A 13092-nucleotide genomic window follows, 5' to 3' on the forward strand; every position below is an offset into this window, starting at 1 on the left:
ATCAGTTCTCTCTTCTGAAAAGGAAGTGTGATGTGAATCGTGATGAATTTTCAAAGTATTCAGCTGGTTTTGCATTGAATTTTATTTCCTAAATAACTTATTCTAAAATGGAAGAAATAATTACCTCTTTGGGAAATTTTGGAAGTTCCTCTGGTTATGTTCCCTTATTTTTAAGGGTCATGGTAGTGCTGGGCATGACTGGAGATAGAATTTCTGGAGATAGATGTTCTTCTGACCCTTCCTTCGTGTCACTGAGGCAGCCTCAGGTGTGGGTGTGGTCCTCAGTGATGTCCTCCCTGGCTGGGTCCTGCCTCTCCAGAGGGGAGCACAGCCCCTGCTGCTGCTGCTGTGTGTGGACAGGGCTGTGAGGGGAATTTCTGCTCTTACAGGAGGTGGAAGCTGATGGTAAATCCTTGTGGCACAGCCACTCTCAAATGCGCATGTGAGGTAAATGTGGGTCTGCTGTTGTTGCAGTGGCACAGTGTGAATAGCCACCTCCGCTTCTACAAAATTTTATTCCAATTTAATTTCCAAAGATGACCTTCCCCTGCTTTAAGTGCTCCTCAATTTGAACCTCTGATCTTGTAATGACAGTTGGCAGAAACCTTCTGCATCAAGAAAGATTCACACAGAGAGCAATTTTATGGGAGAAACTGCTCTGAGCTCCAACAAAGATGAACAAAACTTCACAGGTGAAAAGAGGGTATAAGCTGAGAGTCTAACTGGTGATTTATTATAGCCAAGATTAAAATGATTTGTACTGGAAAGACTGTAATAAAAGAAAATGCAGCATAGTGCATAGTGCAGTGTCCCAGGCTGTGGTTGCCTGGAATCAAGATTACTAATCCTAATAATCTTTCAGCAGGGTGGAAACTATTTCTGGGTCTGATGCAATTTATGTTCTATTGTATTAATTTTTTTCTTTTTGCATTTGATTGCTTTTTTTCAGTTAAGTAAGACATCAGTTCTCTTATGTGTACCAATGGTAAAAGAATCATGATAGAGAACTTTCTGCGTTTAAACATTTCATTTGCTATGCATGAATAACCCTATTGTGATCAGTGTTTGGATTGTGTAATTTCTTTAGAAACAAATGCTTGCAAACAAATGCTTTATTCATAGAAGAACCATTAAAAAGAAAATATAATAGGATCTGTTGTTTTCCTGTTGAAATAATTGTGAGTTTTCCCATTGTTTCAGCAGTAATGCAATCTGCTTTATAGCCCCCCCAATAATAACAACTTAGTGAAAATTTAAGATGAGTAGCAGCAGTCAAATAAGAAATATTCCTGTTTTTTCTGCCCATAAGAAAGGAAGAGAAGATCATTGCATGAAAACCACAAAGTCCTGTAAGATACCTCCCTTTGCATCTTCTCTGATCTTCTGCCTTGTTTTTAAGAGATGAGAAGGTAAAAACAGATAGTCCCTTTAGATCTGTTAGCTTCAAAAGAGAAGTAAAAAGGAATGTACTGGCAGTGAGAATGGTCTGAGCAGCAAACCTGAGGGAAGATGCGTGTAATTATTTTTATTAAGAGGCAAAGCTATTGGATCTGCTTCATTCACACGCGAAGAAGTTCAGTTAGCATGAGCCAGGGGAATGCCACTCCTAATACTTATGGAAATCAGGGTCTTTTCTATGCCCAGTTTAGAAATACAGCCTTCTTGGATTATTTGTCTCTCCTGGGGGATTTGGGTGTCTTTTTGTTTTGTTTTTTTTCTTTTTTTCCTGATGAAGAATGGATTCCCTAACACAGGGTTTCAAAAAAATACTTTTCCCCTGCACAGTAGGAATGTTGGGGAAAAAGTAGGAAAAGCCATTCTGGATGGATAATTTACATATTATGTACATATGTATGGAACTCCCACACATCAGAGTGTGACTCTGCTCTTCCTGGGATTCCAATCTGCGCACTTAGTTTTCCCATTGAATAAATCTCCTGAAAACTCTCAAACATTTCATTTTTCAAGGCTGTGGGAGGGAAATTTTTCACATTCTCTTTCACATTCTCACTGCCTCTGTTACCTTTAATCTAAATACAGTGTCTTTACTGTACTTACACTGTGCTGACCCTTGAATCTCAAGTCCAGTATCTTTATTTTTCTCTCATGAGGTGGACAATATTGTATGATGGCTGTAAGATACTTAATTTAGATAAGGTGAATTATTTGAATATGCGTTTTTATTAGTTCCAGTCAAAGTAATTTCAGTTGCATTATCAGTTTTAGACTGGAGATGAGTAGCCAGACTTCAGACCTCAATGCATTTAGTATTCTTACCTACTTTTTTACGGTAGAAAAGTGATAGTTAGAGTGGAAAGTTTTATGCAGGGCCATATATACAAAATCCACTGGTATTTCAGAGAACTTTGGGAGCAGTTTCCATGAGGTGAATGGAGATTAGGATGAGTTGAAAAGCTGTTGAAGGGCCTGTGTGTGTCCCAGTAGCTTTAGCTGAGCAAGGGGGCAAGAGCAGTGCGAGTTTGGAATACCAAAATGGGAAGAGCCAGAGCTGGGGAATGGGGAGCTGAGGAGGAAAGGTGGACTCAAGTCTTGAGGTGTTACCTTGGACCATCATATTTTAAATCTAATGTTGGGGCAGTTTTGGATATGTGGGTTTGCTAGTGTTGTTCTGGATTTAGTATCCGTGCTTCACTGCAAAGGAAGTCAGTGCTTGCTTAATCAGCTGAGGAATTTTCCAACTTGAGTTACTAGAAATACTGTAATGTTGTGTTTGTTTTCCATTTTCTCTCTCTCTCGTGTTATTTGGCATATTTGATTCTCTGTATTTACTGTCATCTCAATGCATGTATTTATAGCAGGATGGCTTAGTCTTATTTTCAAGTTGTGCAATAAATAATTCATCTTAAATATAACTTGATGATAGGCGCTACAAAGAAATTGAACTCGAGTAATTTTGGTAATTGTGGGCCACAGAAAGAGGAAAAAAATTAACATGTTTTTGTATTTTATGTTCTCTGAAAGGAGCATAATTTCTATCATTAATCATCTAATGCACTTCCATTGATTTTCTTTTTAATAGAAAATGAAAATAAAAGCAATTCAAAACCTATAATAATGTTTGGGGGAAAAGGGAAAAATTGTGAAAGATTCTTTAGACTGATTGCATAATGTAGAAGCACTCAGATTGCAGCTATTCTCTGGACAAAGTAAATTTGAAACATTAAAACTCATATTATTTTGCCTTCCTAGCCAGGCAGAGTCTGAACCACTTAGAATATGAAAACACTTGTATAAAAATAGTGCTCAGCATTAATTTATCAATTCTGTGTTCTGCATTCAGTGTGTGGGTGGGAGGAGGAATGGGCTTTACAGCAATGCACTTCTCTCCTGCTCCTCCTCAAACAGTGGGCAGTTGTGGTTCACAGATGAGGAAGAATAAAACCTCAAGTCACACAGCTTGGCAAAATTGACATGTGCAGGTCAGCCCTTACAGCAGTTCAGATCCTGTCTTCCAAACCAAATAATTGATCACCCCATCCATGAGTATCAAATTAAAAGTGCACTCTGAGGAGTTATTTTAGATGGAACTGAGGTGAGTCCAGTTGAAGGCATTAAATGGTGCTGGAGGTGCCTCCCACCATGCTGGCCCTCAGCTGCAGCTGGAACTCCTTCTGAGGCTTCAGTGCCTACATTAACCCCATGCACATCTTACTGTGGAAAGGCTGCAGAGAGAAACCAGCCTAAAGAGCAGCCACAACATGGACCTTTAGCTTGAGAAGGATGCATGCTGTTTTCCCCTCCCTTCTAATTCTATCCCAAACTTCTCCCTTTTCCTATTACAATCTCTTTTCTAATTCTATCCCAAACTTCTCCCTTTTCCTATTACAATCTCTTCTCCATGCGAATGCTCTGAACCTGACTTTTCTGCCCATTTCTTCCCTGACCCCTTTTCATGCAAATCATTTCAGTTGCTTTCCTTTATCTTTCAGTTGGTATTTACCATCTTTATTGCATCCCAAGCTCATCTCGGGCTCCCCTTGTTTGTTTATAGAGCCTGTTGGTTGGGATCTGTGTTTATTCAGTGCTCTGTTTGCATGGTGGCATTTGTCAGCCCTTTAGCACTTCTGTCAATATCATTAATAATTACAGGATGGGAAACTGGTGACCTCAGAGACAGTTTTCCTGCTGAATAACTAGTTGTCCCATCTCTTCCTCAGTTATTTATATGAGATTTGTGTCTGTGATGTCCTTGCTGGCATCATTTGTTCTTTTCCTCAGACTTACTTTTAATGGTTATCTTATGGTGTGTTCTGTAAGTCCAGACTTTGGACACACTTCATGGCAGGGAGTGCTGCCATCCAAAGGGGCTCCCACAGGGATGGAGTTAAGTGTATATTTATGTCCTTACAGAATCAGGACTTTAAACTTCAACCTGTGTCTCAGCAGAGCCTTATCTTATGCCTTCTATTCTGTCTGTTTCTGGCCTGCTAAAATTAGGGGTTGCATTAACATAGCAATAATAATGTAAATGTTCCACCTGGGATTCTGAAGAAACTTGTTGTAAGTATGAAGGAGCATCAATATAGAAAATAAATGAGGTCATGATGAGTTGTGGGACTAAAAGTATAGCAAGCAAGTCTAGACCCTTATGGTATTTTATTCTTTAGTTTTCTAATATATTATCCCTTAACTTCTTTTTCACTTCCCAGTAGTGATATGTGTAAGCAATGATGTGTTATCTCATTACATTGAGGGATACCAAGAATAATTATGAAACAGAAATGAGGCTTTTTCTGAACAAGAGGGTAAAGAGCTATATTAAAATAATTGCTTTTACTTTACATGCTGGCTTTGATTTTTCAACAATTGTTAGAATTTGAAGACAGGGAAGATTATGACCTTATTTTGCCTACACCTCTTGGCATTAAAGCTCTTGTCTAGTCTCATAGCTCATCCTTTTGTTCCTGTACTAATTCCAGTCATTTCATTTGCCCTACTGCATAGCTTTAGTTTTAGTGTTTGGCCTGAGTGTACCATCCTGGAATTATCAGTCATGGTTTTCAGATGTTCTAATGACATTTAATTCCAGAATTTTGAAAACACTAATTTACTTTTCTCAAATTGAAAGTGCCATGGTACAATATAATTTTACTGGTTCATAGTTGATACTCTAAGTCTTTAGCTTTTTACCCTTTGGAATCTGTTGGAATGCATTTTTAAAGGAGAATTGATTGTAACTTAGGTAAATGAACATGATTACAGAGGCTGTCTGTAATTGGATTTTTACTTAAGAGGAATTAAATTTATGTTATGTTTCCTTATTGGAGGCAGTGCTGTGCCTGTACTATTTCATTCTCAATACAATTCCTTTTGTTAGGATCATCTCCAATGCTCTAAAGTCAGGCACGAGCACCTGAGAGCACCCAAGTCCCCTCAGTTTGATGCTGACACCCTGCTTTGGTGATGCTGTAACATCATCCAAGGATGCCTTCTGTGCCTCTGCAATCTGACAGTGTGCAAACATTTGATTTCACCATCTAAAAGTTTATAGGAGAAGTGTCTGTTATTTACTTTCAATTTAGGAGAAATGTAGTTACAGAATGTAGCTCCCATATGCTTGCGTGTGCCATATGCTGAGATGCTGGCACGCAGACACGCTCTTGTGGGTGGGAATGCACAGCCAGAGACAGAGACTGTCACACTGCATATCCCCTTAGCAGTCCTTGCTCAGTCTCCTGGCAGGGCCCTGTAGCAGCAGAAAGGGAAATTTGCTCCCCAAGCTCTACATTTAACACTTGACTTAAGCCTTGAAGCAAAGCATGCAGCTATTTTCATTGCTCATATTTATTGCTTCGTTGTGTTGGCACCTTCACAGGTGCATCCACACAGTCTGCTAAACAATTCCAGCCCTTCCCTGAAAAAAATTTATTTTCTTTCAGCCTCTTAAACCTGGCTACCTTTCATTTTAATTCATGATCTCATGTTATCATTACAAGAGAAAGTGTTTTGGTTTTTATTTTTTTTGTGGCAGCAGTTCTTTTTATATCCGTGGAATTGCATTAAAATGTCACACCATAGTTTGGCCCCAAGTGCTTAATTTGAGTTTGGTGGGGTTGACTGGTGGTAATAAAAAAGAATAGTAGGAGTTCAAGAGGAAATCCTGCATTTTCTCTCTTGGTGGGAATGAATATTATAATTTGAAAGCCTTTATCTGGAAGAGTCCGATTATTAGCAGTTTTAGTCATATGTTTGTGTCCATTTTAAATGCTTTAAAGATGGTAGAAACCACACATTATGCCTAGGAGGGATTTGTTACTCTGATTTTTTTTCCTCAGTGCATAGGACTGCAAATGGACTGCATTTGCTCTCTGGGGGTATCCTGCTTGAAAAAACAAAAGAAATGTTGACATAACAGAAATAGCTTTGCGGTATGAGTTTATTTAAAACCATTGTGACAGAACTGAGGATTAAGGGGAAATATTTTTTATGCAGCATAAACCACATATGAGCCAAACCAATCAGTAGTTTGAAACCACCAAGGATAAATAATTTTATTTTCCTGAAGGTTCACTGAAAACAAATTTCTCTCATTCTCTTTCCAGAAGTGCCTGTATATGAAAATATTTTTTCTCTTAGAAGTTAAAGCTAAGCAAACTGGGAAGTTTGCAGGAAGCAGAAATGAGGGGATTGGTTTCTGATGGAACTGCTGGAGTTGGGTCCATTTTCTCTGCTGCTTTCTGCCTGCCCCATCCCAATCTGTTAAAATGCCCTAATGGGCTTTTGCTTGATCATTTTGTTTATTTTAGCAGTTCAAGCAGCTCACCTCAGGCTAAGTTTTAAGTATGTAGCAAGAGTCACAGGAGATCCTCCTCCTCCCCTCCTTAAGGGGTTATGTCTCTTATCAGAGTACACATTAGACATTCTTTTCAGCCCCTTCTTGTCTCCATGCTTATACATATACATATCTAATTCACTATATTATTTGTTACTTTAACTTTCCTCTCTCATGTTTCCATTGTCAATAATTTCTTTAAGCTCCATAATCTCTGTCAAATATTTGCCCTGATTCATATGTCCTTATATATATAGATCTATTTTAGCATCCAAATAGGCTCAGTGAACTTGGTGAATTATTTGAATGCTTAAAATTGTGGCTGTTTGTGCACAAGTTGGGGCGGTTAGACAATAACTGATCACAGCAGTGGGGTGTCTGGTTTAACATCAATAACTAGAACTTCTATTATTTGTCCTGACATCATTAATAGTGTCAGGAATGAGCTGTGCTTTTCTGGCAGCTCCCACTGAGCATGGCAGTGGGGTGGTTTGCTCTGGAATCACAATTCCTGCTGCGTGGTGCTGGCAGTGGAGGACGATGTTCGTGTCCCTTCCAGCCGCCGTCGCGGTGCTGAGGAGATGCTCTGCATCCCCTTGGCCACACCTCACGTGGTTACAGCTGTGTGGCCAAACCTGGGGTGTCCTTGCTGAAGGCAATGAGGCTGCACAGACCTCGGCCACCAGAGTCTCTCACTTGTTTAACCTTCCTGAAGAGGGCAATTACACCGTGTCCCCATGTGGAGTGGTGACCTCTGTCCCGTAATGAGGAGGGGAGGGCTCCAGGCTCACAGCTGGAGCTGGGGGCTAGGAAGGGTGGCAGCATTGGAAGTGAAAGGCAAGGATCAGCAATTTAGAGGTGGTTATTAGTATGCTGATTTGCTGTCACTTGAGTCTAAAGAGACGTTTAACAATTGCTTGCCTTTTGCATGCTCTTCAAAATGCTGATTTTTTTCCATAGAATCTAATTACATTTTAATAAGATGTTTTTTTTATTTTCAGGTGATTGCTAACCCATTCCTTTCTCCCATACAGTGCTATAGTTAAAACCCAAAAAATCATGTGTATTCATTGCAGAGTTACACCCCAGTAAATCCTTTAACTGTAAGAAAACAGAGTTGTTTTTACCTTTCTTTTCATGCACTCTTACTCACATTAAATGCTGGCAACAAGGAAAATATATGCAGCCTCAAAAACCTGAATTATTTAGCAATTGTCATAAAATAATATCACAGGTTGTTAAAGTTAAATAATAAAATCTGTATTAAATAACTTCATCCTTAGTAGTTTTATGATACAATGTGTGGACTTGCCTAGAATCAGAGAGCCCAACATGACTAAAATCTCATGGCCAAATTCAGTTCCTTACTCTATCCCTGAGTTTATTACCTTAATCAAGTCATGACCTGCCTTTGCTTTGTTTCACTTACACTGGAGGATATAAATAGCCTATAATCTTGGAGGTTTTATGAGAATTAATTATTATTAATGAAATGAAAGACTCCATGATGTGCAGGCTATTTTTATTTATTATAATTACTTACTATTAATTCGCTGAATTTAGCAAGTTTTATCCTAGGTTTCCTGTGACTCAGATTCATACATTAAATACTTTTGTTCTCTATCATGGCTATACAGTACCAATATCCACCGTGAAAAATTAATTATTACTTCTAAAAAAGGACAACAGATAAAGTGGGAGAGTATAAGTGGTATCACAATATTTAGGGAGCTCGATGTGGAGGGGCCAGATCTGGTACTTACCTTGCTGAAGGAAGCATTTAGCTGTAGCATCTACTCAGTCACTCCTTTCATCTGAAATATGGAAAAAATGATGGTTTTGGAAAAAGAAGCTTTCTTTTATGGTTTTTAGGGGCTTTTTTTTTACCACAGTTTCAATTCCATGAGTAGCAAACGCATCACAGCTTGTGAATCCTGGCCTCGACCAAATATGTTTTCTGGCACATGGCCACAGTGTTACCTATTTTCTTGCTTGATTGTACAATGTATCATTGGTTAAAGTGTCCCCACAACCTTTAAAATGACTGCTCCTTGAGAATACTGAGTTTATATCATCATTTAGATAACACACTGGTCAAACAAGAACGTGTCTTAATGGTTTTGTGAAATGGTTTTGTCACTCACTGAGTGACACACAAACAATGCCCTAAAACCAAATCAGCTTTATCCTGTTAATCCAGGGGAGAGAATCTCACACAGAACACCAGGACTGACTGCCCTGAGTGTAATACAGTATATATATATATGAGAACATAAGATTTCTGTGCCCTTGCTTGCAGCTGTGACGTGCCTGTCGGAGCAGGGCGGCCCTGCCGCCATCGGGGACTGCGTGCGGTGGGCAGGAGCGATGCCAGCCCTGGTCCAGGAGTGCCACATTCCCTGCAAGGATGACTGCATTTTCACCCCCTGGTCTAAATTCACAGCCTGCTCCTCTGACTGTGACACAGCCAGGAGCAGGAGGCGCTCGCTCACAGGTATAATCTTTTTCAATACTTGTCCGATTGGGAATAATGCCCTTGCAGTGTTGGAGTGGTGGGAAAATCCAGAACATCGTCATTGGTTTTTCATCTGGCACTGATCATTGCCAGCCTTATACACATTCCAGTACAAGAGCAGTGCAGAAAAGGTATAAAGGTTTTAGATGTAAACCAAATGAAACAGTGACCAGGCTTTGTGCAACTTTATCTGAGCTATTAATCTGGGGAGCATGCAGAAAATACACATACAGGAGTACAAATCAGTGTGATTTTCTGGAGGAAGTTTAAAACTGGAAGTTTTGTGCTCAGCAGTATGCTCCAGTTCAACAGGGCAAATTAATACCATGAATAAAGAAAACCCAGTACCATTGGAGCAGCTTTGTTTGATCTTTTACATCTGTTCGTTAAGCTCACCAGTTCAAACCATTTGATGGATCAGTCTTCCATACTTGCTGTCGAGGTTTGTTATTATGTTATTTGAATGCTGACCAAACTGAAAAGCTTTAAAACTCCTTAATTTGAATAGTTTGGAACTGCATATTTTGCTGGGAGTTGTCTTCCCCCATGTGCATAGTTAAGTAAAAAAGAATTATACTGTGCTTACATGGTTTACAAGAAATTTGCTGTTATTGTTCTTCTGAACGCTCACATCTTTTCATGTGTTGTGTTTGAGAGCTAATATGAACCTGGCTTGAGTTGCTCCTTTAATAGGGGTGAAACTTCAAAGATTTTCACTGTGGAGTAGAGTGCTAAAATTGCTGTAAGAATATCTTCTGAGATAAAAGCTGGGACCTGAAGGGCAGCAAAATGTGGTGGCCACCACTGCTCCTTCCTCCTAGACTCACTTGTCCTTGGCTGCATGGCTGTCTTACTCCATTTGTTACTGCTGGAATGTTCTGTGTGTTTTACTAGCTAACAATTACAGCACACATTTATACTGGTTTCAAGCTGCCATTTGTCAGTGTGGCTCATTAAAGGATAAAGATTTCTTTTTCACATAAAACCCCAATATTATACAATGCTCTGTAGTTTCTGGCAAAGAGCATATTCTAAAGTGTTCTCTATACCAGTGCCTGTATGTTTATAGTAGGAGAAATGCTTGATCCCTAGCAAAATAATAGGTGCCTGATATTACAAAAAATATGTAAAAAATAGTGAATAATTACTTACAGGTAGTTCTAAATCTGATTTTTCTTTATGAGCATTGTGGAAGTTACAAAACAGTTCAGCCCTACCTATCCCCTTTCTTACTCTGCTCTACATCAGATGGAGATCTGTTCAAGTAAGTGGACCTAAAAAGATTTGTAGTGCCCGGGTTCTGTTGGTTTGTCTCCTCACGCACTGCATTTGTGACCAACCACCACCAGTCTCTCCCATCCGACCTTGCTGGGTTCTGTTTTTCCTGCCAGGATGGAGCTTGTGGTCTCAGCCCGTGGCCAGTGAAGGTGTCCTGAAAAGCAAGTGGTGAACGTGCAGTGAGTGTCCCAGGTGGGGATGTGACAATGCCCCAGAGAGCAGCAAGGGACACCCAAATCAGACACTGGCTTTGGTTAGGCCCCCTCTCAAAAGGGGAACTCAGTGAGACCAGCACCAACTTGTACTTGCATAAATGCTTCTGGAAAAATAGAGATAGACAGAAGTCTTGAAAAAAATCTCATCTGCAGGAACTCAAAGATTAAGGAAAATGCTATTTTCAAAAGTATTTTTTGATGTTAAGAGACCTTTATCCATTTGCATTTCACCTCTCTGTAAGTGTGCATGAATTGTACCTCTTGTTCATCAACTGCGTGTGTCTGTTCTCAAGCGAATGCTTTGGCTTCATTATAAGAGTTCATTGATAATGTCATTTAGTGGAAATCTTCTAATTGTTTGCTAAGTATTTGCTTGCTCTCCACTCAATTTTTAATAGTATAATTCATTTTACTTTGTAATTTGTCATTGACTCTACATATGAAATTAGTCATTACTTTAAGTGAAAGACTTATTACAGAACATATCAAAATTCAAAGTCATAATAATGGGAACACGGTTTTTAGGTGAGTCTTCAGTTAATTAATACAGTCAGTTAATTCTCTGCATTATGGATACAAAACACTTTCTGTATTTTTAATGTTTCCTATAATTTTTATTTACAGTATGTATTACCTGATAATATTTAATATATATAATGTTTGTTAGTATTCAGAAATGTAATTAAAAAAGAAAATTCTATTTAATTGACGGGTTTATGTACTCAAAAAATTTTGGAGATGGTATTTTTAGCAGCGATCTTTAAAGCAGTCTGTAAAGATGATAAAAATACACTACCACTAATTCTAAAAATATTTCTATTCTATGTGAAGAGTATGGGATCAATGTCACTTTTCCCCTTAAAATAGAGCTTTCATAGCAGCTTCATTTAGGGGGAAGATTCCAAGAAAACAGATGGCAGGGCAAGTTGTTAAAAAAACCAGTCACATTAGTATGAGATTATTGACATCCTTACCTCAGTGTGTTGTGCTTTGTGTCATGGTGGCAAAACATGGGCAAATCCCAAATTCCCATGTTTACTAACACAATGCAGAGCACACAACTGAACATACAGAGTTTGTGGCTTCTCAAACAGAAAAGGCTGGAAATGCCATTAGAGAGCTCTCAATCTAGTTAAAGTCTCTTAAAAGACTTTCCTTGAAGTATGGGGAGCTGTACCTGCATTTCCTCATAAATATATACTTTAAAATGTAAACATATATTTATCTACCAAACTATGAAGATGCTGATTGATTTTTTTTTGCATCATTTTGTGCTGGCAAATTCTACATTCCCCAGAACTCTGAAAATACCATTTTGAAGGAGCTGAGGCTTGAAGGATGGTGATACTAAGGGTCTACAGTCAGGGGCCTTTCCTTGGCAGGTACATATGTGTATGGAAACAGGCTTTGATGAGATCCAGCTTGTCTGTGGTGAAATGGCTCATGGTTCCACACTGGAAAGGGGGTTGTTGAGTTATACAAGTTATCTTTTGGTTTTAGTATCTTATTTGTGTGCAATGAAGAGAAAACATTTCTTCTGGGATCAAAGCTTTAAAAACCTTCTGCAAAAGTGTTTTTAGTGCATCCAAGATTCCCAAGGAATATTTTGAGGATGGCATACAGATACAGTTTGTTGCTGATGCCAAATGCAAAGACATTACTGAGCTCAGCCAGCATCAAGATTGTTCCACGGCACGCTGGCTGACCTGTGCCAAGAAAAGCATTGATTTTTATCTTTGGAGGCTGTGCACAGACATTTGTTCCCTTGAGCAGTTGTAGGGATGCAGAGAGCTTGAACTCTCTGTTTTGCATTATTTCTTCTTGTACTGGGGACCGACCCCTTCTCATGCCTTGAAGTCCTGCAGGACGAGGGCATGGAGAGTGCAATTGCAGAGAGCTGTACTGTGGGTTTATTTGGATGCTCCTCCTGCTTCCTAAAACTACTGAAAGAGCTTTCTTTTAAAACCTGTTGAAGGAACAGAGCAAAGGAAAACATAAAAGCAAGCACAACCATTGAAATACTTTCCAGCACTAATAATTTACCGAGGATTATCTTTTTCTGTTTTCTTCAAAGCATGGTTTGTGTGCACAGCTCATCTTTAACTAATTTGTAAAGAAATCTCATAGAAGTTGTAGCTAATTTGGGGTCCTCTGGAAGTTCTCCTGGCAACCATTGATTGCGAACAAATAGAGACAAAACAATCAATTTATTTCCATCAGATAATTAGGGGAAAATGATATTATATGAAATTACAAAGCAGTTTCTGGGCAGACCATTTCTAGAGTAAGAC

At 39.0% G+C, this 13092-nt stretch overlaps 1 protein-coding gene across 3 annotated transcripts in view; it reads left to right on the plus strand.

Annotated features, from left to right (window-relative positions):
* The window catches only part of THSD7B (thrombospondin type 1 domain containing 7B), a 299024-nt gene that overhangs the window by 193929 nt on the left and 92003 nt on the right, over positions 1–13092 (plus strand). For all 3 annotated transcript variants that reach the window (XM_054515442.1, XM_036386831.2, XM_054515443.1), the window contains exon 14: positions 9093–9287. In XM_054515442.1, the coding sequence (XP_054371417.1) occupies positions 9093–9287 (195 nt within the window). The remainder of the gene's footprint in view (positions 1–9092; positions 9288–13092) is intronic.

The sequence above is a fragment of the Molothrus ater genome, chromosome 7 (assembly GCF_012460135.2).
Source record: "Molothrus ater isolate BHLD 08-10-18 breed brown headed cowbird chromosome 7, BPBGC_Mater_1.1, whole genome shotgun sequence".
Classification (NCBI taxonomy): domain Eukaryota; kingdom Metazoa; phylum Chordata; class Aves; order Passeriformes; family Icteridae; genus Molothrus; species Molothrus ater.